General features: G+C 34.8%; 3 protein-coding genes across 9 annotated transcripts in view; 1 reads left to right on the top strand and 2 right to left on the bottom strand.

Moving 5' to 3' along the window:
* LOC132698394 (serine/threonine-protein kinase Genghis Khan) overlaps window positions 1–19,954 on the top strand; it is a 43,371-nt gene extending 23,417 nt beyond the window's left edge. For 5 of the 6 annotated variants that reach the window (XM_060664425.1, XM_060664428.1, XM_060664421.1 and 2 more), the window contains 7 exons: window positions 547–901; window positions 4,197–4,385; window positions 7,128–7,313; window positions 7,377–7,485; window positions 8,740–8,911; window positions 10,287–10,535; window positions 15,652–19,954. In XM_060664425.1, coding sequence (XP_060520408.1) covers window positions 547–901; window positions 4,197–4,385; window positions 7,128–7,313; window positions 7,377–7,485; window positions 8,740–8,911; window positions 10,287–10,535; window positions 15,652–15,771 — 1,380 coding nt within the window. In that variant the 3' untranslated portion in view covers window positions 15,772–19,954. The remainder of the gene's footprint in view (window positions 1–546; window positions 902–4,196; window positions 4,386–7,127; window positions 7,314–7,376; window positions 7,486–8,739; window positions 8,912–10,286; window positions 10,536–15,651) is intronic. The other variant, XM_060664427.1, reaches the window with a different exon arrangement.
* An 87-nt stretch (window positions 19,955–20,041) lies between these two features.
* On the bottom strand, window positions 20,042–21,710 carry LOC132698398 (deubiquitinase DESI2). 2 transcript variants are annotated; one of them, XM_060664434.1, is made up of 5 exons: window positions 21,570–21,693; window positions 21,333–21,475; window positions 21,164–21,278; window positions 20,968–21,109; window positions 20,042–20,915 (listed from the first exon to the last, which is right to left on the bottom strand). In XM_060664434.1, the coding sequence occupies exons 2-5, from the start codon at window positions 21,469–21,471 to the stop codon at window positions 20,757–20,759; spliced, it is 555 nt and encodes a 184-aa protein (XP_060520417.1). In that variant the 5' UTR covers window positions 21,472–21,475; window positions 21,570–21,693; the 3' UTR covers window positions 20,042–20,756. The 2 variants fall into 2 exon arrangements, with proteins under 2 accessions (XP_060520417.1, XP_060520416.1); XM_060664433.1 differs by having other exon boundaries at window positions 20,048–20,915; window positions 21,333–21,516; window positions 21,570–21,710.
* A 328-nt stretch (window positions 21,711–22,038) lies between these two features.
* Window positions 22,039–27,675, bottom strand: part of LOC132697682 (protein kinase C, brain isozyme) — a 52,365-nt gene continuing 46,728 nt past the window's right edge. The window contains exon 13 of the mRNA XM_060663234.1: window positions 22,039–26,581. Within this exon, the coding sequence (XP_060519217.1) occupies window positions 26,429–26,581 (153 nt within the window). The 3' untranslated portion in view covers window positions 22,039–26,428. The remainder of the gene's footprint in view (window positions 26,582–27,675) is intronic.

Here is a 27,675-nt window from a genome sequence, read left to right as displayed (position 1 = left end):
GGAAAATGGTGGTCACATACAGCAGTATTTAGAATAGTTAAAGATTTTTTGCTTTAGTGTGGCTTGTTATTTTTAGTGTTTTTGTACACTCCGGGCACTCTGAAATTATATAAAATTTTTCTATTTTTGTAGATTTGTAAAAAACCAGCGTACTAAAATATAAAGTGTGTCATCGGAATAAGATATTTTATTAAACACATATGTAATATACAGGGTGTTCCATGTAAAAAAATATATGATGTAGGCTTATATGTCAGAAAATTACTAGTGTTTTGTTTTGTACGTCACTTTCAATAAAAACTTGGTTACTAACCCTACGTTTGTTTTTTATATATCACGTCGAAGTTCTCGTAACTTTGGTCCGAGACCGGCCAGAAAAAGGGAAAAAATCCAACTTCGTGGCCTAAAAATATTTCCTCTGTTTTCTGTAACGACGATTTTTTTTTTTTATTAAACTTTCGAACTGTTGGAGCTACGGGCTTCCAGTTCAGACGCGCAAGATTAAAGGGAAATGTGTAAGCTCAGAAATGTTGTTGTTCCTTTCAGGTGGTGGTGAGCGGGAAACAGAGGCAAGTGAGACTGGTTCCCATAAGGGCCCTGGACGGTGACGATACGGAATGGATAAAGGTCACCGAAAGCAAAGGCTGCTCCGTTCTGGCGGTGGGGCCCGTGCTTAGGGCCCCGCTCACCTTTTGCCTTTGCATCTCCATCAGGAAACAGAACTTTTCGGCCATCATAATTTACGAGATAACACGGACCAGAACTAGGCATCAACGGGTGCACGAGATCAATGTGCCAGTTAATGTCCAGTCGCTCCAGTTGTTGTCCGATGGCCGGCTCTGCGTCGGATCACCCTCGTGTTTCACCGTTTACAGTTTACAAGGGGGCGAGCAGTTCACTTGTGAGTACCACTTCAATTGGATTGACTTGTCCAATTCAATAAATCCGCCTAATGTAAGCTTTTTGAAACGACCGCTAGGGGCGGCGCTGTGTTCCAAACTACTCGGGACAAGTACTTTGTGCTTAACTTTAGTAGCGCTAACTGAGAATCGCGATTCTCATTTAATTTATTTGGAAAAACAATGGTGCTTAAACATTTATATTACTTTTTAGTTACAGATCCATATACCTTTATATACCTCTCCTATACCTCTATTTGTAGATACAATGAACTCCGATTGTAAAGTACCCTCTTAGGACCAGAAAATGAGTATTCCATAAAAAAAAAACACAAAAATAATTATGTAGGTATGTACAGGGTGGTTCAAATTCGAGGAGCCTCTATGGCTTTAAGCATTTGCAGCATAGTTAGAGCAAAACTACGTGCTCGATTTTCGAGAGAAGTCAAAAACTGAAGACCACATCGTGATATGTAAAGGCGTTTTTGAGCTACAGGGTGATTCTCAAAAAAGTGCGATTTAAACTTCTTTGATCGTAAGAATAGAGTTTTGGGAAAAACATTTTTATTTTACCCCTTTTGTCTTAGAGCCTTTAGTTTCCGAGATATCACATCACATTAAATGGGATACCCCCAATATATATACGGGATACCCTGGCGAACGATGTGCCATACACCTATTTTTATTAAATAGATTAAAAGATATTTGCAATATTTAATATAGTAGAAGCTGTGCGCGCCCTAAATGTGTAGAGAAAATTTTATCGTTCTTTTTTTCATACAAAATCAAGTTAGCTACGACACGAGGGGACACGGCAACCTACCACTTTAACGTCTAGTTTACAATAATTACCAACCCTAAAATAATAAACGGAAATAAAATTATTAAAAACAATTTTTTTATTTAAAATTTTTAGTAATTAAACTATGTAACCCTTAAAATCTACATTTAACAAGTTTTTTTAATTTTAAAACAAATGCTCAACTTGACGCCCGTTTTCTTGTAAACATATCGTGCATCTCGTCTTGACGCTATTTTCTGCATTAAGAAGTTCTACCGCACTGCCTGTACGAAGTGCCTCTTCCAATTCCCTTCTAGCAGTTGGGCGATTTCGAAATACAAGGTATTTGATTCTCCCCCACCAAAAGGAGTAGTCGCAAGGAATCAGGTCTGGAGACCTGGGGGGGCCAATATATAGGACCTTTATTTCCTATCCAGTTTAGTAATGTCTCGTGCACCGTCATGTTGAAAGTATAGCTAATTATTTTGCTGAAGTGGCAAATTGTCGATAAACGGAATTACCTGCTCTTCTAGAATTTGCTGGTATCTTTCGGCATTTAAATTTCCATTAAAAATATAAAACCCTATAATTTGTCCTCTGTAGATGCCTACCCATCCCTTAAAACTGAACCTTCTGATTCGCTTGTTCCACCATAATATGGGGATTTTGCTGTTTTCAGTAATAGCAGTCATATCTATTGAATATTCCATCACTGGAAATCGTTGCCTCATCCGTCCAAATCACGTACGTACGTACGTACTTTTCAAAGTTTTCAAACATTTTTATAGCTTGATGAAAACGCCACTTTGACACTTGGGCTTGCGTATCATGGCAATTGTAAAACTGCATAGGTCAGAGTTAAGTACAGCCTACCATGATAGTTATTAATAATGGCATATATATATTATATGGCACATCGTTTGACAGGAAATTTATTAAAAAACTTTTTTTTTTAAATTGGGATATTCCATTTAAAAAATGTAACTTGGTGTCATATTTCGTGAACTAAACCAAAAATGTTTTTAATAAAAATCTCTATCTTTACAAATAAAAAAGTTATAGAGGGTTTTTAGAAACGCACATTTTTAAGAATCACCCTGTAGCTCAGAAACGCCTTGACATGCATATTAGTTTCGATTTTTTGGCTGAGCTGCACAATTGGCAACCTGAAGCAATATTTTTCTATTCTGACGTTTTAGTTTTTCATCCCAATCCTTTAAATAATTATAAAAAATTGCTAAAGTCATTCACGCTCGCTGGTTTGATGACAGGTAGATTTTTCACATTTTTCATGTATGTCAGTCGTTCATATTTACCAATAACAAAAAGTTTACATTTTTCGCTTCCTGTCATATTGGCACAAACCTAAACGGTGTACCTCAAGTTCGACTGCTTCCCACCCAAACACTTCTCATCTAAATTTAAGGGTACGATCTGGAGTCATCTTGTAAATAGCCCACTCTCGTCACCATTGAAAATATCCGCAGAGCTGTATTTTTGTGCACCACTGGGCCACTTATCCTCTAACCAGTTCAGGGCAGCTTGATTGATAACATCTCCTGCTTCACCAGAATTTTTTTCCCGAATATATAACCCTAGTAGAAGTTATATATGGTACATAATATTCGATGAATAATGAAGACTATTTTAGCCCTACCAGTAAAATGTGTACGTAATAACCGGTAGTACGTTATACCCCATGTACGTTATAAACGGAGGTTAGTGTATTACGTATATTAAGCAATATATGGAAGCATATGCCAGACCTACGGAGTAGTTCAAATGTACCGACCGCTCTGGTCCTTTTGACGTTTATAACAAATCTTCTCACAGACTCAGTTAACATAGTTCGATATTGATTTGATATTATTACGATTAATTTTAATTAAAAAGTAATTTTTTGACAATCTCACGCTATCAATGCTTCCATATTACCGTTCGGTCAAGAATGGGACATGGACGTATTATTATTTCTTTTACATGTTTTACTATAACGATCTGTATCTTTCGGTATGTTGTCTTAATCGTATTAATGTTAAAAATGGTTTCAGGCAAAAAAAAAATGTTTTTCTTCAAAAAACCTACAAAATATTCATGTGTCCATGAGTTTTTGCTATAAAGTGGCTGTTTCCATATAAACAATATAAAAATATGTCCTTTTTAGCGTAGGGAAAGGAGGCTATTTTGCTACAAAAGAAGCGTGTAAATTTTTTATTATAATTATATTAATTATTATATAATATAATTAATTATATATTATATAAAATATTTATTATTTTTTGCACAATTAATTTCTTATTTTTGTTTTTTATTGTTTTTTCTAATCGTTTGTTGTCAATGTTGAAGCCTGTTCATAAATGGAATGTGCAAAAGCTTCTAAAAAAAAAGCGTTCGTAGCAGTAGAAGTCGAGAAGTTTTTTTGCAGACAATATTGTATTGCCTTTTATAAAGCTTACGCTGACGACTCAGTTGTACGTCTCATTAAAATGGTCTCAAAATTAATGGTCCTCGTTTAGCGCTGCTCCACGCGGAGAACCCATTGTACGCGACCATCACGTGCAGCGCGGTGGAGGCGCTGAGGGTGATAGAATTACCTAGACGCGAGTACCTGCTGGTGTTCGGCACGTTGGCCGCCTACGTCGACAAGCACGGCCGGAAATCCAGAGATAGGGAGATCATGTATCCGGCGGTGCCGACCGCGATAAGTGAGTAAAGTTCGGAGGGGATCAATGACGTCACGGGAGACGTAGCATTTTAGCATTTTAATCGGTTGTAACTTTTTTGTTTTTAGAGATATCGAGGTAGACAAAAAAAAACAAAATGTGTATTATGTATGTGTTTAATAGAATATCTTATTCCGATTACAATGACATAACACAGTTTATAGAAATTTGCGAAGTTAGTATCCGTGCAAGGAGTGATAGGCCTCTAGTATACTTTTTGAATAATAAAAGTGCAACCACAAGACTTGGAAGGAAATTTGCAGAAAACGGTAACGTATTAAATGCTAAAAAGGTATACCGGAATGATAATGTTTTAAATGAAGAAAATAATTCGAACATATTAGAATTCCATGAAGCACATCCAGTTTCCTTATTACCGGAATATATGAAGAGACAGGTTTTTTTCTCGGGAATCAATCCACTCCGTTTTGAAAGATTATCAATATAACGCATTTCAATTTCTTAAAGCCCAAAAACTAAGTGAAGAACAATGTCAAAGGGGATGCAGTTTTCTTTGGATTTTTTTAAATAGGCATAAGGAGAATAATATTTTTTTGAAAAATATTTTATGGACTGATGAAAGTTCGTTCACTACAAGAAAGGGTTGTATTAGACAAAATAAACCAAATAAAAACGCAATCAATCGCAATGTATGCTTTGGTGTCATAGATGGGCATATGAGCTCCAAATAGAACCATATATAGAAGATTTACCCCTACATATATCAGCGCTGATTACATGGCAGCAATGTTGTGCAAGTTAAAAATTTTGATATCTCTAAAAACTAAAAAGTTACAGCCAATATTATCAAGATAAACTGAACGCACGGTAATTTCGGATTTTATTAATGTTAATGTTAATTAATTGTAATTAGCGCGAAGATAATAGAATAATATCAGTAAGAGGTAATATTTGTATGACAAATATTTTTATATATTACAATTGGCAGCTTTTAAAAAATTGTAAAACTTTCTTTGTTAATTACCAAAGACATCCTGTAGATATTTAACATATATCCCAAATATGTTCAATTAGGCTCAGATCTGGCAATTGGGATGTCCATTCAAGTACTCTCTAAGCCACTCTTCCACTAACTTGGACGAGTGTTTCAGAACATTGTCCTATAGAAATGCATTTTCAAATAACTCTTTGTATTGAACGATGGGACCGGTTCCAGATCGAGGAAAACATCCCCAGATCATAATTTTGCCTCCTCCATATTTCACGGTACGAATTTGGTACGTTTGCATTTTGAGGTTACTTTTGAAAAGAACTTCACATAAGATCTACGTAGCTTTGGAGTAGTAGGACACCAAAAAAAAAACTTTTGAATAGGAAGAAAAGTTGCTTTCATCAGAGAAGAACTACGTTGATTAAACTGTTTTTCTTTTTTCGAAAGCCAACTTTTCATATTTTTAAAATCTGCAATTTTTTTACTGAAATCGAATGAAAAGTAGCGCCGACTGGGTATGACAAATAAATAGTTTTACATCAAAATTATACGGAAGAATCAAGACTAAATAATTTAGAACCATGAATCCCTGATCGCAAAAAAAAAAAACATTTGTTATACGAGGGCTGTCTTTTATTTCGGGATTTTCTTAAACTAGTCCTGCCATCTAGCGACAAACGTTTTTGTAGGGAAGTTTGACATTTTTAGGTTAGGTTTACTCAGTTAAGTTTTTTGAGCAGTAAAAATTTTGATTTGATGAGCCATCCACCATATAGTCCTGATTTAGCACCTAATGACCTCTTTTTATTCCCCATACATTAGGAATAAGAGAGAGGCGATTGATGCGTTTAAAAAGCATGTTTTGGAGGTGCCCGACTCGATGTGGGAAAAGGTCTTTGACGATCGTTTAGTTTTGGTTGGACGATTTTTCAAAAGATTTGATTTTGATTTGATTGATTTGATATGTGGCAAAATATTTTCTTCATTTCAATCGTTCTTTCTGGTACACTGAAAACATTAGAGTTACTACATTTTTTTTTAAAATCTAATCCTCCAATCCCATTAGTACAGGGTGTCAATTGACTTGAGTATTTTGACAATAAATTTCGTATCGCTTTTTTTATTATGTAAGGTTTAAATAGTATCCAAAACCTATTTTTCTTCACGAAGGCTCAAAACATTGTAGAAAAAATGCTTTAGGAACGAAACAAGATTTTTGCTAAATAATCGCTTTTGACTTAATTTAAAATTCACGTGGTCAAAACTTTTGCCATTTTTAAATGAAAATCTCGATCATGTGCAAAATGTTTTTAATTTTTGCAAAAATTTTAATCAGTATCACTGCCACCCCTCCGCACCTTCTCTATTTGTATGCTGGTCTAAATAACAATATATCAACGTGAGAAAATCGGCACAAGATGAACACTGTAAAAGGTTCGATAATGCTAACCTACACCTTTCTATATTGAAATTTGGTATAGGTGTTTCGGATGATAAATCTAAACAATTTGTTTTAATAATATACTCTACCTATTAACAGGTTGTTCGAACACGGAAATGACGAAATAAATTAGGTTTCATCCAATGCAAAAGTGTATTGATCATCAGGGTGAACATTTAGAGAAACAATAAAGTTATATTTGTTGGTAGCTTATAGTTTTTTATTACGAATTCCGAAATATAAAAGGTAGCTCTCGTATTTTAAAAGCTGTCGCTTAGTTCAAGCATATAAACCTCATGAAAAGTTTGCATAATTTTTTCCATCCCTCTAGGTTACCGTGACGGCCACCTGGTGGTGTACAGCGAAACCCACATTGATATTTTCAATTGCGCCACCGGCGAATGGGTGCAGACGTTGAACATAAAAAGGTCGAAGCCGTTAAACGACAGCGGTAGCTTGTCGTTGTGCGTATTGCACGAGTTGCCGCACCTCTTGTACCTGTCGAACGTCCATCAGAGTGAGTTTTAGGTCCCGCCCCTGATCCCTTGCCCTTCACGCCGACGCGATTTTTTTTTCGCAGGGGAGCTGATTAATTTGGAAAACATCGTCACTCTCGATACCGAAGGGAGAATAATTCAGAAGCCGAGGCGGCGGTTCTCGATCAGAGAGGGACACAGGTCTCAGAGAGGGTAGGTTCGGCCTTGTCAAATTTACTTACAAGCTTGACATTCTTGAACCAGAAGACGCAGAACTAAACTTTTATTCATGACAATTTTTCAGAAATATACAGGGTGCGCCACAAGTTCAAAAAAACTGAAAAATGTGTCCCCCTATTATAGAAAATTGGCGATAATTTAAAATCTGTGTTTTAGATGTCAGTTTCTTTTACGTGACGATATAGCCCATATAGTCAGCTAAAACTTTTGTATTTAAGGTTTTTAAGTATTGTAATATTGCGTGCGATATTAAAAAACGTAATAAGTGCCCCAAATTTGCAGCTACCGACTTCAGACTTGGGAGACAAGTAGAAGTTCGGACCCGCATTTAGACTCTTCAAATTGGAAGCAATAAAATAACACGAACATTTTTTTTTTTAATTTTTGATTTTTTTTTTGTTATTGTGGTTTCCAGAAAAACATCTTTTCCTCCTAAACCATTCATCCGATCGGAAAAATTTTAGTTAGCAATAATTATATTCCAAAAATCACAATTACCCAGAATTAAGTTTTTTGGACCCTAATCATTAATTAATGAAATGCGTAACGTCGAATTTGATGATAGTCTCTTGTATTTTTATTGTTGCCATTTTATCTTGTTTTTTTAGTTGTCAAATAGCAATTTTCGAATTAGTTTTTTGTTTTATTTTGATTTCTTTTTATTTAAAACTAAAAATTTGTTTCGTTCAAAATTACAATTGAAGTCGCTAAGAGCTGGAACTATACGAACTAAAAGCAGCACAAATGAGAAAAGTCGTAAGCACCGTATAACGGCCAAACGGTATTTTTAGTTACTAAATGAAAAAATGACAAATGAAATTACCTAGTCGTAATTTTTCGTAATGAAAAAATTCGCCAAATTTCGGCCCGGGACGCCACTGAACTGACTGAAAATTTTAAGCTAGTTAGGGATAAGTCAGTCTCTTTTCACTACACATTAAAACTACCTGGTTCCAAGGAATATATATTAAAGATATTAATAAAATACCGATTAAAATTTGCTGGACGAAAACGAAGCAAGACATTCGTATCTTCATTTGATAAAAAATTGCGTTTTTAATTGCGCATTGCGAACTAAATTAATAAAAAGTTACAGTTCATTACGTTACACAATATTACGCATTTTTTTGTCATTCGCACTAAATGAGCTTATAAGATATTTCTTGAAAACTTTTTTTTTCAAACGTTATTTTCGGTCGCCCTGTACATTTTCTATTCGGTGGACAGGAACACAGACAGACGTTCGAAATTAATATCGGCCCCGACGAATTTTAACCACATCAGTCACGTGGGACCCGGGGACAGTATCCAGCAGCAGCGACTGATCGACCTGACCACCAGTCTCGTGGACCACGTGCCCGATCATTTGACGTTCGCCGCCCCGCCCCCGCAGGCCAGGGTAAGTTTTTGAGCCGTTTAGTTTAAAAGTGGCTTGAGTCCATTTTCATTATTTATCAAGTTGGCACTTGTAACATTTAGAATTTATGCTGAACTGTCAAAAAAATAAATCGGTATTGAAATATACAAATTTTTATTTTGAAAGTCACCTAAGTCCTTTTAATGTATAAGGTCATATAATACCTAAGATGTATAAAATTAAATCATTTAAATGCGATTTAACATTGCAAGTCAACCATATATCTTGCGTATATTTTTAATTTGGAAAAACGCAAAAACTTAAGTATTTTAAATTAAAGATAAATGAACGGCTCATTTATTAAAACAAGGTATCCTAACATGACGAAATAACGTCACAATTTACAAAGGTACACTAAAACTAAGTACATTTATCTTAGTTCAAGAGAGTAAGCAAAACTATTTCAAAACCCAAAAAAAAAAGTAGAAAAACAAGAAAGGAACGTCGAAATAAATTTAGTTGAGTTGAATGACAATGCAAAAATATCTATGTGCAAAAAGTAATTGTTATAATTTCTTGGAAAAATGGTTTAGGCTGATTAAACTTTTTTTTTGTCCTTCAAAATTAAAGTAACTCGAATCTCTCTGTATCTCAACCTATTTTAGGGGTCTTCGTCGCGAAAGCATAAAACATTAACAATAATTTACGAAAAAACGGAGATTTTGGAAAAGTAGGGAATGGTATCCAAGAAAAAAAATATTTGTCAACCTATGACATGACAGCCTGGAAAATGAACATTTAAAAGCAAGTACAACCTGGCTGGCAGAATTTATTAACTTGCTATTTTTATTTGTCCATAATTTAGGTTTTGTTGTTTAGATTTTTTTTTAAATAAAAAAAATGTCATATACGTATGCATTTTTTCTTTAACTCAAACTCTCTACGTATAACTCGGAACTTTTTTCACAATCCCTTCAAGTTCGAGTTATAGACTTCGTTTTCGTAATTTTTCTTACATTTGGATTAATATTTTGTAAGAGGTCTATAACACTCTGGTTGGCATTGTGTGCTTCATCATTGAGTAAGGGGGACATTATCCTCTTCATCATCCAAGTTGATTGTTAAAATAAGTTTAAAAAGTAACTCCTATGTTATAATAGCCTCAAACATTTTCCCTGGAATAGAAAGAATTGATATCGGGCAATGGACTGTTTTTTTTACAAAGATTAATTACAAGTCGGCCTACATTCCTTACTTTGTTACCTAATGTGCCCTTTTTTCTTTCGGTATGGAGATTGAGAAATTCGTTATCCAGAGTGGATTAATACATAGCGTTATATGGAGACAAATTTTGTTCGTAATACAGAGTTTTGCTATAGGCACTTTTCACTGTATGTGTATAATATTCCGTTTGCAGCCGACTAAGACAGCGCCATTACCACCCGTTCCTGCGAAACCGTTGCCCAGCGAGCGACGTCAGCAGCGTCCCGAGATCTCGAACCCGACGCCCATCAGGGCTCAGTTCCCCGCGTATAATGGCGCGAAAAGGGCGGCGCCGCCCAGGCCGCGCGACCTACCGCCCGCGTTGCCACGCCCCTCGGACACGTCACCTTCGCCCGATCCCGCCAGCATCGGCAGTATGTCGTCGCTACACGACATGATCAAGGTGGGTGAGTCGGCGGGGCGTTGCGTGGTATCTCTCTGTATCGTTTGTCTCAAAGTGTATCGTCTTGTAGGAGGAACCTTTAAATGTTATACCAAGTTTATTTAGGTACAAAAAAATCGCATTAGTACTAATGAAAAATTTATTAATAATTATCTAAATCAGTACGTTTTTATCCAAAATATAAATTTTTCACCCTTAGCGTCGTCATTAACGTTAATTACGTTGTTTTGTTTGAGCATGGAAGATCTTCAATTTTTAAAATGTTCTGTAGCATATTTTGCCAGCATATACAGGGTATCAAGTTAATACATCGCGTTTAATATTGGTTTTAAAGAATAACGTATCGAACTAAACTGACAGAAACAATTTAAAAGTATCTTCAAATATACAGGCTGATTCGTAAATATGAGATAAATTTTACCCAAACGTAAATATATACCAATATTTTGTATTATCATGACTGGGATGTCCATTCATCCGTAAATAACACATTTGGAAAAAATCATCTTTCTCAAAAAAATGTCCAGCATATACAGGGTGTCAAATTATAAGATAGATATACAAATATTCTTTGCCCCAACTGTGTAACATCATGACTGGGATGTCGATTCATCCGTAAATAACACATATTTGAAAAAAATCATCTTGCTCAAAAATTCTTTCTCGAGTCCATTCATTCTAATTTGATAATCATTCTCATTGAGTTCTTGCTGACGAACTCTTAGAAATTATTAAGTTTCGGGACATTTTTCGTTCACTTACACGTGGGTTTTCTGTGACATTAAGTAAATTTATTTTCCTCTTTCACTGCCAGTATAAACTCTTTCATTCTTTTTGTAAGCAACACTTCCATTTCGAATAAAACGTACTTTTAGAGGGCTGCATTCTTCTCTCTATATACCGCTATGTGCAATTTGAAAATAATTTGAAATTTTTTTTTTTTAGTCTTTTTTATTTAACATTTTTTTCTAAAACACATGTTAATTTTTAGTTAAATTTATTATGTAGAATTTTCAACATTAAGGGGGTCTGTCAAAAGTCAAGACGTCACACTCTGAGACACACTTTCAATGTTTCGCTTACGTTCCAGGTGGGACGGTCCAAACGGGCGGCCTTATGACAATTAAAAACGCTTCGCTGTTGCTCGGTCGCGGATACTTAAGTATAGGTTAATTTTTTCGTTTTCGGCGTGTTTTCCGGTTTGACATTAACCCCACTTTTTCGTCTAACGTCCGTATCAAAAATAAAAGTTTCCAAAAATAATCGGTTTCTTGACACTTAGATTATATATTCCACCAATATTGCGAATTTTATTCAAGCCTTCCGTTATATTGGTGTCCAGCTTCAAATATTCATCGGATCCATCACCCACGATTACCTTTTGCCCTGTACCCGCATACCACCATGTATTCAATTTTTTCAAAGTTTATGCATAGCCCTCAGGTTCTCAGAACTTCATTTAAGCGAATTTTGAAAAGTTTATCATTGCTTGCCACAGTTTTTGAGACAGGTACGCTATCGTAAGCGTTCCTCCATAGATCAGATGTGTTTCTTGTCTGTCCGAATCTGTTTTCTTTATTTATTTATTTTTGGACCGCCCTTATATATAACGACAAACCTATTAAGGGGAACCAACTAAGTCACAAATAACGCAGGAACAAAAAACGCCGAGAAAAAAAAAACTACTTGTAGTGAGCCCGGTTGTTTTGGTATTGCTCTCGTGACGTCACGTGACTGCGACAACGGGACATCGCGGTCATTAAAACAATTGAAGTAGGCGCACGTGTTCACGCTCTATGGGAATGTATAATCTAAGGTGTTTTGATACCGAGACGCTCGACGCGTTGGAATGCAGTGTTTGTTCTGTAGTTTCGTCTAATTTGCGATGTTGCCAGTCTCCGTCTAACCGTTTGCCCGTGTGGGTCTGTTGAACGATCACGAAGATGTAGCTTTAAAGGTCGCCGCGTCGCAGCTTTTTGTATTTTGGATCCGGACGCGTTTCACCAATGGTAGTCAACGGTAACAGTTGGCAACATAATTAATAGTATTCTTAAAAATTTTGAAAAAGTCTACAAAAATTACATAAAAAAACTTAAAATAAGGTATTTTACTCAAAATAACATATTTACGGGGAATTAACAAATTAAAACTATTACCTCATTTAGCTTTAATTACAAAAATATATTTATTTAGTTAAATTAAGTTCAGTGTTTTTAAAATGATAATGCTTTATTAACAATACGAAGTCATTTATTTTTTATTAATCTAAACGCAACAAAATATTGAGATCATTTCATGCTGCATTGCATACAAATTTTAGCTGTATTTTCTTTACATATAGAATGATCATATTTTAAACACTTATAACATGTTTTTCGGTCTATGAACTAGGACAATATCAACAACGTTTATATTTTTCTAGTGTATTTTCAGCCATTAAATCTTTAGGGTCTTCAGTTTCAGGTAAATTTTTCTGAGCTTCTATTTGAGAGCGTAATGTCGTTTGCGAAGTAGGTAGTTGAAGTCTTATCAATAACGACGTAATGACAGATAAAGATAAATCTAAAATACAATTATTACGAGATATCTTTTCACTAGTTATTGGTTTAAAATTAAATAACGAATTTATATTAGCTTGGTCTAGCATTCCATAAGAATAGCGCGTTAACCATCTCAATTTTCTGACATTATAAGATGGCACTGTAAGGATATCATGGAATAGATAGTGTGTTGTAAAACCATTTAAGGTTTAAATTTTAATTCCGTACTTATCTGGTTTAGCATGCTAAATCGGCATTTGCCACAAAAAGAGAGCAATTGTTCATCTATAGTGCATTTAGAATCAGGCTGATATTTATTTATGAATTTATCCCAAATTTCTCTAATATTTGCGAAAATTTAAATCTGTTTACAGCCATTCTGGAGAGAGACATGCCATAAGGTGGCCATAATTAGTGTGATTTATCTTTTGTAAGCCGGATAAATACATGGTGGCTTTTAATTCATCCATATCTACTATTTTATGATGAGATTTTATTTGAATATATTTTTTTATTGTAGTCTGATATTGTTCTATTTGTTTCTTCGTTTGTGTGTTTTACAATAATTTTTAAAATTTCTTGGTCAAAAAACATACTGCATGCTTGTACCGGAGTTGCAGTATATGTGAAATGAGCTCTGTTACTCCGGCTCTTAGGTATACTGGCGTCACCTACCGCTCCTAATCGTTCTTGTTAAATATTTCCTTGTTTTATTACTCGTTTCTCACAGTCAGACCAGCTTTTTACTGATTACTTAGCCATCTCTTGCCGAATTATGTTTATAGTACTATCACTAAATTTTGGTGCAGTGTTATTTCTTCTTATATGCGCTTTCAACTCGGACCAAATCATCTCAATCCGGGTAAATATACAGGAACCTTCAAAAAATGTTTAATTGTAAGATTCTAATAAATATTTATCTGTATTCTTATGACGTACCTTTATCTTTGTGGTGTTAATCGACAGACACATAAGACTAAAATGATTATTTTTAAACTTACCTGAAAGATAAATAGAGGTACTTGAACTATGCAGTGAAAGCAACCTCGCAGGGCCAAAGCTCGAGAAAATTTCAAGTTTATAGAAATATCCGTTACGGTCAATCTATGGCAAGAATAAACATCTGTTGGGATGGGTTTTACCAACCGCGAAGGTCCGCGGTTAAGGTACTGTAAAATACTTAAAACGTCAAAGCAATGAATGCACTATATTTTTGGTCTTGTTATAACAACAGCATTGGGTCGCGTATGCCCATATACTGACCACGGCCGCCTATTTAGCCGTTAGTATAGATAACAGAATTTTTTCCCCCCTCCAAGTTAATTTTTCGACGTAATATTGTAAAGTTTTGTTAAATCGCAATTATAGTGCCCAAACTCGGTATTAATCGAACCTGCTGACGTTTCGCAAATAGTATTACCGTAGCCTGCAAAAGTCTCTCAACCCATATTATTCCAGGCAAAAAATAAAAAAATACTTTTTTGCTCTGAAATTATTTATTTTGTTACACTTAAGAATACATTACATGTGTCAAAATAAAAACAAAAACTCGAAACATACAAAAAAATACTGGTGCGTAAACGAACCACTGGGAAAAAACATTAAATAATGTTTTGGGACACATAAGATGTAACATATAATTTATACATCAATATACAAAAGAAAGTTCAAATTCGACAAAAAACAACTAAAAGTAGATTATTTTACAATTAGAACCTGATTTGATACAAAGAAAACGCATAATATTTTATGGTGCGTGAGCGCACCACTGGTTTCATTTTTGGTGATATTTTCCAAAGCATGAAGTTTGTAAATGCACATTACACTTATTACAAACGTAAATTGTGTGGCTGTGGCAGATTCTACGTCTCCTTCGAGCTTTATTAGCATGAACAATCATGATGTGACCTTGATCATCATAACGCACTTCATCTATGGCAGGTGCAAAATTTCTTTGAGTAATTGTTTTATCAGTTTTTAAAAGTCGCAAAGCAATGTAATTTATTGTTATTGCTCTCATCCATCACGATCTCCTCCATAGCCGCCTCTAATTCTTTTTGAGTCAAATACCTCGGAAATGCCATATTTTACTTCACTGCACAAGGCACAAACTAATACTAAAGAACACGCTAATTGTTGGACGTTTATTCTACATGCGCTGACTGGTCTAGACTTGTAATAGCAAAGTTTTGTTTCACAGATAAAACCAGTGGTGCATCCACGCACCAGTAAATATTTTCAAAAAATAAAGCATAATCAATATAGTATTGGCAATGTATGTTTTCTGCGATGTAATTACGTGCTATAGACTTAACAAAAAAGGCAATGCAAATCCAAAATATATTTTTTTAATAGTGTGGATTTATTTGAAAATGTGATAATAATAAAATTTCTAAAAGGATGTGCAAAAATATTTCCTGGATGTAACAAAAAAAATCGTAGGATAGGTGGTGCATTAACGCATCACTGGGACAAAATGGTAAAGAAAAAACTGGGACGCGGCGGTATTTAACGCGAGATTTTCGGGCATCGACCTACTTACGGTACGATCGTTGACCGATTTGTTTCTCCTGCAGGGCGGGGACAACAGAGGCAGTCCGCGTCACTCGATAGCCAGCAACAACAGTTCGAATCTGTCGACTCCGCCTTCTCCGCAGGCCGACCACCACAACAACAGCTCGAGTTACGACAGTTAAGCGGATTTCGTTTGATCGATGCTTAAGGTGTCCTTCGCTTAGCGAATGCGTAAAAAAAAACAATTTCGTCTTCCAGTACGATAGTTGTCGGCTCACGCAATTTTTGTCACACCAGATCGACACTTTATTTATCGGGACTGAGTAGTTACCTCAAGATTTAGAAAGAAAAATCTTATTCAAACAATAATTAATATAAACGACATTTAAATGTTATTAGCGCTAACGGCACGGTACTTATTTTTTTTTGTTTCGCTCGTCTCCCCTCGTGTGTATATTGTTTTTAGCGAATTTTCTCGTTTGTAATATATATCCATATTATTTGTGCGAAAATGATACAAGTCAATTAAGTCTATCGCGGTTGTATCGGTCAGCGCGTTCTTCAACAAAAAGAAAAAAATTATTATATATATTTTATAATTTATATTTATTTATTTCGTTTGTTTTACGGTTTTCCCACTAACGGTTTGTTTTAAAATGGTATAAAGTTTTATTATCATATTTTATTAGAATAGATGACTATTTAATTATTCCTCGAAATAATATTATAGTTAAGGCATTCGTAAACCTCTAAGGCTGTTGTCGATACTAATAAACGAGATTCAGTCTGACCTGTGTTCTTCAAAGCCGAGCCCAACATTAACATCTCAAGTTACCAACTTGATATTTGTGTTGGTACACTGTAAATCGAACTTACGTTGACGTTTCTTCAGTTAAGTTTAACCTCTACGTTCGGAATCAAAATTTGCCTCTTTGTTTAACCTTTCCGCATTCTTTTTTTGCTTTGTCGATCATTAAAACATAGTCGACAACTCACTTTAATGCTTGGAGGTTTTTCGCGTGATGCCGAGTACAGACAGAGATCACAGGAGTCATGTGAAAAGTTGCTGCTGGTGTGATACGGCACGTAAGGTGGCAAAAAGCAATTAACAATGTAACAATATGCAAATTTTCATAACTACGTGATAAATAGTTTAATTAGCCATCGTCGTACTGGGGTCTAAATGTTACGCAGAACACCATGGGATGATACAATTGTACCCCACTCTAATTTGAACGCTTTCTGATATTTTATGCGACAATTCTGGTAGATATACACTGTGACAACAAAATGAAATAGTTAATGTAAATAAAATATGTATAATGCATATTATATTTATTGAAAAAGTTGAACAAAATAAACAATTCTCAAAAAAGTTAGACGAACTGCTCTACTCATATTAATTCTTACGTTTTTCCAAACAATCTGCAAATTATATGTTTTACACTACGGTCAGTGCATGCAAATTTTTTTCGATCACAACATTGTTGCCTTTGTTTCTATTGCACAAATAACATCGTCCAGAAACAGGTCGTTCAGGTTCTTAGGAATAGATTTTGTGGTGCTTTTCCAATTGTGGAAACATTTCTAGCACATATGATTCGACACTGTTGGGAATTCTTGGTTGTTTTAAATCTTCTTATAACATTTTCCCCAATCAATGACTCTCCCAAGTCCAAAAGAAATTTTCTTCTGCTGTCTTTGCTTTTTAATTTTTCATCTGGAAATTTTGCACTCCATAAAATAAATGCATTTAGTATCATGTCAAACCTGTCAAAGTGTCATTTGTTTCTCTAATAGTTTATCTGCTAGGGACAAACTTGTAAAGAAATTATCTGTGCTTATGCCATATCCGGTTCCTAGATGTCGACAAGATCTAAGACGACTCTTACGCCTTGATTCTTTTCTGTTGTATAGCTTGAGGGGCGCCTAAGATAAAAATGAGGCCAATGTATGGCTTTATTTCAACAGCATCTGTTGGTTTCCATATGTGTTGTAGAGGTTGTGTTTGATTTGGGTGTTTTTCATTCCAAATTTTGAAAGTCTGAAAAATTGGACAGGGATAGGTACTATTAGTGAAAAATGCCATATATAATTCGATAACTTTACATGTTCTGCCTTATCATTAGTATGCAATGACAATTATTTCTATAATTTCGTCTGTCAGAAACAGTCTAACTGAATCAAGTTTTGAAGCAATATTGATACTGTGTTGACTTAGTCCAGGCTTTTTCCTAATTATATTTGCAAATTTCGTCGTTTTTGTCTAAGTTTTGAGTTATCTTTGGTTCGATAAAATAACCTACCTTCTTCTAAGATTTTTTCACTATCGTCAGTCTTTATTACACTACTCACAGCACCACTGTCATTTCCGTCTTCCATAATCACATCTTCAGACATTCATTAGAGCACCACCGTTATTTATTGCTTCTATTATATCATCTTCAAAATCTCATTTCCGGAACATCATCACTATCTTCCTGACTACCACAGAGTTCTATGTCAGCATCATTGAGATCGTCATTCAATAATCGTTCTAACTCTAAATCGGTTAATTTATTTGGTTTGCGAATATTTATTTTATCAGTTATTGTGTAACATTTCACGCTAGCGTAATGATTTCAAAAATCAAAAATGTCTGAGACCATCTGATACTGACTGTATTGCGCATAATCGTGACTAATCAAAATTGCGGAACCCTTGTGTAAAGTTATTAAAAAGATATAAGAAAAATTGAGTTGTTGCACGGTACGACGAAGGTTAACATCTCAGTTAACAACTTAACCAACCGGTTAAGTTTAACCTCTGCATTCGGAATCAGATTTACCTCTTTGTTGAACCTTTCCGCACTCTTTTTTTGGTTTATCGATCATTAAAACATAGTCAACAACTCAGAGAGAGGCAGAGACCACAAGAATCATCTGAAAAGTTGATGCCACGTAAGGTGGCACAAAACAATTAACAATGTAACAACATTAAAATTTTAATCATTCCGTTTTAAATAGTTAAATTACGTAAAATCTACAAATACAAATTCAGGGCACGTCTTCGTAATAGTAATAAAAACACATTTTGCGTTCAAAAAGTCACTTTTTCCACGAAAAATCAACAAAAGTAGACGCATTTCAAGTTAGAAACCCCTTCGTCCTGTAAAATGGTTACCTTGGGATACTGGATACTAACCAAGATTATGGCATTAGCTTTTGCATTTTTAGAAATTGTTTTGGACATTTCAAATTTTCATTTGTCTCTAACGATGCTCGTTTTATGCTGTGCTGGAATACATTCCTTTTAATTCTACGCATGTGACTTTCGAATGTCTTTTTCCCACCATTGTTTGGCTTTGTAGAGGACAAGTTACAAAGACAAACACTTCCAATTGGTGTGCACGTAATCTCCAAAATGAACACGTTTTGCGTTATAATTTTCACCTTGCAAAGACAATATGCGATAATCGTAAGTGACCAAAATCAAGTAGTTTATAAAGTTGCATTTCAATTCTGGATGACTTGATCGGTCTATTTTGGATTATCTGATTTGTCGTACAAAACCAATGGGTGTTATAGTCTGTCTCAATCTTCTTCGTGTATAAAATTTATAACACTTCGACTGAGTTTGATAATCACTACGTCTAATCCTCTTCTTCAAATCTGCACTATTAGTTATATCCCTTATCGACGATATTGGCATTTTTGTAAGTAGACAGGTTTCTTTTACAGATGCTTGTTGAATAGATCCTCTATTTTATTCCTTCTAGATTCTTTTAATTTTTTCAAAACGCACAGTAAAAACAATTATTCAACACTGCCACACACTCAAGAAATATATATGACCCACTCCTGCCTTGCCACTCAAGTAAGAATAAATTTGAGACAGACTGTATCTCAAAATACCAACAATCAGAACAAAAAAAAGAACGGAATTTACGCCCACGTTAAACGTTTGGATGACATTTTATTCCAACTAATTTGAACTTCAACAAATTGTATAAAGATCAATTACTTTTTCTGGGCCATTCCACTTTAAAATACTTACACCAAAATCACCCCTCACACCCACCCCCCGCCTTCGGCGATCGGAAGTAGTCTTTTTGTTACACCATTGAATAAAATTTATCGCCGCAGAAGACTGATTCCTCAATAATCGATAATCAAAAGAAATTGGCGTGTGTAAATATTTAAAAATGTAATGGTGAATAGTCCACATTTCTTGATCGTTTGGTTCGAGTTCCGTTTACGCTAGCTCATAGTGGATACGTTTATTTTAAAATAGAAAAGTTTATATTAACATTGTATATATATCATTTGTTTATATTTTCAGTGTTACGAATATTGTGTTTTTATTTCGGGTGTATGCTCTAATTCTACTAGGAATAAAGTTTGGAAATTTCGCTGCGTTTTCGTGAAAGGAAAAAAGGCAATAAAAAATAAAATTACCTTTATTATCATGAAAATTGAAATATGGGACGCTCGCGCCATATTCAAACCCCTTAGCGTCGGCGCGTGAATTACGTTCGTTTTATTTTTAAATAGATTTATACCATACAGAGTTAGTGTTACAAAGCAACAATATGGTGAGTAAAAAAAAATACGATAAAAATCTGGAGGAATGAAAACCAGTGGTGCAGTGGAGGTTTTTTTTTTTTTAAATAAAGTTAGACACGCCACTGATTAAATCAATTAAAGATTCTCTAATTTCCCGTTTCTCATTTCTAAACGAAATTTAACGACTACCCCACTGGTTTCTTTTTTTTTTTTATGAAACGAAAGACTTTATCACACTTACCCTTTCGCAAAGTGCTTCCTTAGGGGGTTTCACACGATCAATTGAAATATAAATAGCTACAACAATACCAACTATCATCTACATAATATTTTAATACTTGTACTTGTGTATATCAAGAAATTGGTAAAGGAGATAAACCAAAAAACAAACCCTCTCGAAGGGTCGTGTTATGAAGCAATCAAATCGAAAACATAAGAACTGAAATAAAAAATCAACAACAAATTAGGCCCATCCATCCTCGAAATTTACGACTGCAGTCCACATTCCTTTACCTCTATAACATGCACATTTGGGTTTTTCCAAAATATAGATCGAATTCTTTAAACGAATTAGTAACTTTCACTCTAAAAACGACACATTTTATTATTATTTGGCAATGGTGTTAATAGGGCGTCGACGATTCCGAACACGTGGAGTCCTGCCTACAGTTCAGCGGATGCTGCAGCCACTCTTTGGGCAAACAGCGTTCGAGGAACGGCACCCAACTGCTGAAATAAGCTAGCCGGTTGACCCACGGTGGTATATCTTGACCACACAAAATCTGAAAATGAATTTTATGAGCAACGGGCGCATACGATGGGACGGAATGGCACCTTGGTAAAAGATCCCGAGAAGTGGTTGCAGTTGTTGTTCATTAAATGATATCTGTCGCCTCGAAATTCTTTGCCTAGCTCGTTAACAATTTTTTTAACGTCCTCTTCCGTAAAATCCGTGTAACCAACTTGGATAGTTTGTCTGGAACACAGCAACGTTTGATATTCAACTAGGGTTTCACTTTTGATACCATACCTAAACCTAAACTGTTCTCCAAGATCTTTTTCGTCCCGAGGATTAATTTCAAATATGCCAGTACAAGGGTACTGATGGCCCCCGTACGCAAATTCGGTATTGTAAATTTCGACGCCTAAAATTAATAGTTCTAAAAGCAGAACGACTCGGTTTATAAATTTAATCAAACCTGAATGAAAGACCCCGAGACCTATATTCGAGGTATATTCGTTAATTTTATACATGTCATACACATTAAGTAAAACAGGCTCTCTTGCCATCCTACCAGGCAGTAGTTCATCAGAGCCGGAATCCCTAGTCACACTCATGCAGCTAAAGGGAAGATTACAGGAAATGCCATTAGAAAACATTCTCTAAAATAACTATTTTTAGCTCCTAAACGTCCATAACCAGTAATTTCTCTTACCCTAACGCTCTGCGGCGATAATGTGAGAATCAACCTTTTGTTTAGTTCCACTTCATAACAATATACGGGTTTTAATTGTTTAAACAATTATTAGTCATTGTTTTCACCACAGGTTAGAATTTGCTCATACCATACGACCATAGTACGTACGATATTTTTCAATGTCCTTTCCTTCCGTGGTCCGTGGCACTTACCTTACCACTGAAAAAAAGGTTGTGACGTCACAGTTGCAAACTGTTTTTGTGCGCTGACCTTCAACGGACGAGTGTCCTTGGCAAATTTGTTCCTAGTTGGAAAAATTAAACAAGAATATGCTACTATGTTCTAGAAGTTTCGATTCCGCTTAAATGGTTTTGCGTTATCATATTTGAACTGCTGGCTGTAACCGATATGACGAGCGTCATTTGAATGAGAGGAGATGAGGAGATCAAAGATACCATTGACCATAAATTCAAACAACGTATTTCGGAAGGTAAGTTGTAATTTAAAATTAGTTCTTTAGAAGTACTTGAAGATTTACAACATTATAAATACAATAATAAAAATATCTATAAGATATAAAACATAAAAACTCATTACCCAAGTGAACCGTTTTAAACGTTTTGATTGATAATAATACATAGTTTACAAAATAAGATCACAGAGATTAGGACAAACAGTGGAGTAATAACTTTTTAAAACACGCAGCATTATTCTACTATATTATGCGGTTACATTATATTTGAAATTCGTTTAGTATATTTGGTTTCACCATACATCAAAAACGAGTTTGCTCACTTTGGGCAAAGTTTATAACGTATGACTAGATAACAATATGAATATAAAATGTGACTAGAATTTCATATAATATGCATGTGAAAATTAAAAATTTAACGAAGTATACGACCAAGCTAATAAATAACAGTTATATAAATATTGCAATATAACCCTGATAATAAAACAAATAAGTTAACAGAAATCACGATCTTTATGGCAGAACATGAGGTACGCTCAATTGTTATGTACACATTAAAGTAAATAACGAAACTGACGCGGTATCACTTAAACGAATGCCTAAATGAAGAAAGTTTGCTTTTGAAAAAACTCCGAAAAGAACCTTAAAACTCCAGAGTTGATATTATTAAAACTGAGCAGTTTTAACATTTCTTTCGTGACGCAGAAAGCAGACTCCGAGTATTCTAATCATATAGAATCGACAACTTCTTCGTTTTCAATGAACGGGACTTAAAACTATTATTACACCATAATTGGTATTATTGCACACCACCATTACTTCTGTTACTATACGGGGTTTCGTGCGTTCATCAGAAGTTTCTTTAATCTTAAAAACAAAAAAGTTGTGGATCCCATTTTAAAAGAAAAAACTTATTTTTACATACAATATTACGTTCCGTTTAAGATGTGCAGAACAGTCATTTTCATATACTCACGTTCACACACGATAAATGTTAGATATGATGACTATTGTTACCACCTTAACTGGAACGGTTATAAATGAATCGCATCGAAGGAAATAAATTTAAGAATTACACGATAAAAAAGCTGCCTGCCATTTTCGAATAATATTGTAACGGCAAAAGAGTATTAAGCATAGAAAAGAAATTATTAATGTTGCCAGATCTTAAAATTTCTACCTTCGTTCCGTCGAACGAAACGTCATGATTGTACAAGCGTTTTTATACCTTAACTTTATATAGTTTCATTTTAGTTTATTACAACTGTTTGGCTCATTCACGTGATTTTTTTTCATTAATTTATAGAAGTTATTTGATAAAAACGTTTAAATGTATATTGGCACTTTTTATATTTTTATGCTGACACCTTTTTTTACCAATTATATCGGAATCCGATTTTCTTGCAGTAATTTAATAAAGAAAACTGCAAAAAAGTGATACTTTAAGAAATCTATGAAAATATTTTTTTAATAAAATTGGTTCGACAGAATACGACAGATTTATAATATGCCGATGACCCTAACCTAGAAAATAATTATTTTACCCGTGGTGTTTGATAGAACATTAAAATGCTACAAGTAGAAATAGACAAGTTTGTAGATTTTTCTACTTGTTTTTTTTTTCTATTATTAATACTAGCAGGACCTGACAGAGTTAAAGGGATAAATACCACCTTCCCAAATTTGACCTATTCATTAATTAATTTTCATTATGTCTCTGCCATTGGACAAGTCTTTGCTCCTACTTTACATTGAACGATTTAAAAACACTTTTTATAGTCTAAAGGCTGTAAAATATGCTACTTTTTAATTTTTATAGGCTTAAACAAGTTTTTTGAAAGTAATTTAAGAATAGTTGAGATTGTATCTACTGTGACGGTATAGGACTTGCAACCCAGTCACCCCACAGATGTTTTGCTTTAAATGGAGAAGGTCAATCGAACATTTAAAAAATTTAAAAATGTTTTGAACAAAATGATGTATGTATATCTTCTGCTCCTAGATGGAGCCACACTTTACCTTACTTCTATTTTTCAACAGGACTTACGGTTTTCTAAATTTTTGAAAGAGGTGTCTGCATAAAAGAGTGATTACATATTCCCTACGACTTACCTTTAGTCCTAACGCTAGGAAGTATTAAAATATTCGCTTTTATTTGCTCATTTCTGAAGTTCAAGATGAAAGCAACATTAACAGACTTTATATAATATTTATGTTAACTAGAAATGACTAATATCACTCACATGGGAAAAATGTCGTAAAAATTTACCCTATATGAGATTCGAAGGGTGACCCCCACCTATCGGTGAAGGCGACCAGTTGTCCGAAATGCCGGCGGAGATTCTAAATATATGTAAAAGTGTATATATAACAGGCTTTGACCGCCATTTCGTGGAGAACATGGCTGGAAGAACTGTATAAGAAACTCTATACCAAGTTTTAACACCCTTTGTTTATATGTATATATAAGAAAAGAGTTGCGAGTAAAGTGTACAAACGGACCCTTTCCCTCTATCGTAAGCTTAGAGTTTGAGACCACATTGCCATGCCGCTATAACTAAGGAATGTGTTATTGCTACAATAATATAAATATCCTACGCGTCTACTTGGAAATACCAATACTTGGGTCCAGAACAAATTTCACAATGCGAGTTTGACGCTCAATTCGGTGTGAAAGATCTAAGCCGACCGGGCACAGAGACACGTTCCTTGATTTTTAATTTAAAATCGATTGTGTCATCTTTACCTGTCGAATAAGTTTCGAAATCTTTTCCTTCAATTGCCTTAACTGATCTCCCTTTTCCCGAACTGTCCCTGTGGCCGGCTTTAACACAGGAAGTAAACAAAAATCATGCGTATATAATATGATTGTGTAGCCTAGTATAGTCCGTGGTATGGTTTTTTCTGCCATCTTGGGTTCTTAAAAAATGTTTCCGACACATACAGGTCAACGCTTGACGTATAAACATCCCCTTAGCGAAATACATTGTGAAATTTACTCCTCGAATTGTCACAGAACAAAAGCCGCACAGATGCGACAGTCGAGTCTTTGACGTCACGTGCATTGACGTAATCGCAATGCTATTGCGATTATAGTTTGAAGCGTGAATTCTAGCTTAACCAAGTTGTTAAGCAACTTTCTTTAATCGCTTAAATTTTTAGTAGTCGTGACGGAAAAAAAATGGGAAGTTTTGTTGGTCTTGGAAAATTTTTCGTCGAGTATTATTATTATTTCAATTGCCACTATACTCTCATGTAGATGTTTATCAAAAATGACTTATTTTAATATCTTCAACTTTGGTATGAGTATATGGGTGTTTTATTTGTGATTTTTAATGTCTTGTATTGTTTTTTTTTTATGTAATATAATTGGTCGTTCAGAGAAAATCTAAACTAATTACCTCATAAAATTTAACGAATTTTTGGTTTCGAATTTATATGACTAGAGCGCCATCTACGTACTGTATTTTACGTCGGTATTGTGGATAAATGCGGTGAAATTAAATCTTAGAAATTTTAGGTAGAAAGGAAACAGAATCACCCACGTAAGAGTAGCTAGTGCACGTTTTGTAAAAAAAATCAAATATACAGGGAACACCCTGTATGTTATTGCATATTTGGATTCCAAATAAAATTGTGGAAAACTTTTGCTCAAGGTACCCTATATTAAATGCAACAATATATAGGCTGTTCCATTTAGAAAAAATATTTTTAAAAGGTACTCAAGGCTGCTCATATATACTTATACTCATATTCAAAATAATGTATACATCTTCTAGTACACCATCTTCATGAATCACCCTGTATGATTTCGATTTTGCGAAGCTATACTTTTCAATTTATTTGGAACAGCCCAGTACTATGGGAGCGTTTTTGTTAATGAAAGTTTCTGCTCTAGTTCTATAATTTCTATAATTTCAAACCTTTGAATCTTATTCTTCAATTTTTCATGTTGCTTTTGGGCTACAAAAGCGTTTTATATGAAGCTGAATCATATATTAGCCTTCGTTCATTGAATCCCCAAAAAATGGGCGTTATTCAAAATTTTAATTTTTTTGTGTGGGTTTGGTAGAGTACGGTTAATTATGGTTTTTGTTCTAAAACGCCTTTTTGTAAATCTATTTTTGGTCAAATTTGACTTTGAGTGACAGTTGGAACCCTACTTCGACTCTCGTTGTCGTTTCTGCGCGACGTTTATTCTGAGGTAATCCGCGAAACGACGGAATGTCCGAATCGATAACATTCATAGAAACAATTTTATGACACACATTCAAAGTCAATACCGTTATAGAAAAACGTCCCTATTGGTATCTTGAAAGATATGTGTTGTTTATTGATCCAATCGCGTTTTTCCCGTTTCTATCGCGATTTTCTTTTCGGTAAGTGTTTTGAGACGCGCCGCGATTCAGACATGCTGAACGAATTCGGGATTCAGAAACGAGAAACCCATGAATTCCGTTTGATCGAGATTCATCATGAAGAGCTTGTCCGTGGGCGTCAGGTCCGTTTTCTCCGAAGTGAACTGCTTGTCGAAGTTGCTGACGTCTTTTCTGTGTTTCTACAACAGAATACCCCGGGAATTATGTTTCACTTTGATATTTTTTAACATAAAAAGAAAGGTAGGCTGCACAAGAATCACTTCGATGACTGAAGATTGAAGACCAAAGACCAGCTCCAGCAAGCTCTGGCAAGAAGGAGGAAAGTTCTTAAAATAATTTAAGAACTACCGATTGAAGAAGCCATCATGGATTTACTTGAATTCGTTATTAAGTAAACAACACTTTTCCACACGCGGACGGACTAGCCTTGGGATCACCATCTTTCTATCAAAACAACCATGCCAATCCTCTGGGAACAAGAACTTGCTGCTTTAAATGATTCCCAAACTAACAAACGAAGAATAATTTTATTTCTGCCAAAGACGCTACGGCACAACACAAAGTCGTTATAAAACATTTGATCAACCACAGATACGCAAACACGTCATTTAAAATGTCCAGGCAGCTATGGAGAACAAGACGAAACAACCGGCAGAGGATATTATATAAAAAAGACGACAAAAACTGCGTGTAAAATGATAATAAAACGCGCATTAAGGAACACACGAATAATGAATAATAAAGTTGTTCAAAGCACACCGAGTCCTTTGGTCAAAATAATTCATAGAGAGCAACGCTGGTTGGAGTACACAGGCTATGGCTAGTAGTTACAGATAACAAAGAGCACCAACAAAAAAGTTATACATCAGCCACAAGCACTCAAAATAAATACAATGGAGGTTCAAACAAATAGTGTTTTCCAGTTCCCTTATTGTACCACCAAAACCACTAACCGATTAACCGAGTCAGTCAACGACAACGGCATTTACAATTCAGCAACCCTTCTGCCGTTTACCGATGATACAGATAATAAAAATAATAATTAAGGGCCTATTGAAAAGCACACAACACTATCAGGCAGGATAAACCTATCGAATGAAGAAGGTGTCATTGATTTACTTGAATGGTGTATCTTTAATTTGCAATCAAGTAAACAACACTTTTTTTCACAAGTGGATCAAAACAACCAAGCCAATCTTCTGGAATGAAGAAGTCATCTTTAGATGTTCTGTTCAAACGACGTCGATACGTAGAGAGACGCCACTGCTTAAAT

The sequence above is a fragment of the Cylas formicarius genome, unplaced genomic scaffold (genome assembly GCF_029955315.1).
Source record: "Cylas formicarius isolate icCylForm1 unplaced genomic scaffold, icCylForm1.1 PGA_scaffold_2__14_contigs__length_35257938, whole genome shotgun sequence".
Taxonomy (NCBI): Eukaryota; Metazoa; Arthropoda; class Insecta; order Coleoptera; family Brentidae; genus Cylas; species Cylas formicarius.
The sequence above is the reverse complement of the archived record's forward strand: the minus strand, read 5'-3'. Positions and strand labels throughout refer to the sequence as shown.

Coding starts and splice junctions, on each gene's coding strand:
- LOC132698398 (XM_060664433.1), bottom strand. CDS start 21,513: ATGTTTTCTAATGGCATTTCCTGTAATCTTCCCTTTAGCTGCATGAGT. Junction 21,279..21,332: donor TCTCGGGGTCTTTCATTCAG/GTTTGATTAAAT, acceptor TATTAATTTTAG/GCGTCGAAATTTACAATACC. Junction 20,916..20,967: donor TCTCGGGATCTTTTACCAAG/GTGCCATTCCGT, acceptor ATTCATTTTCAG/ATTTTGTGTGGTCAAGATAT.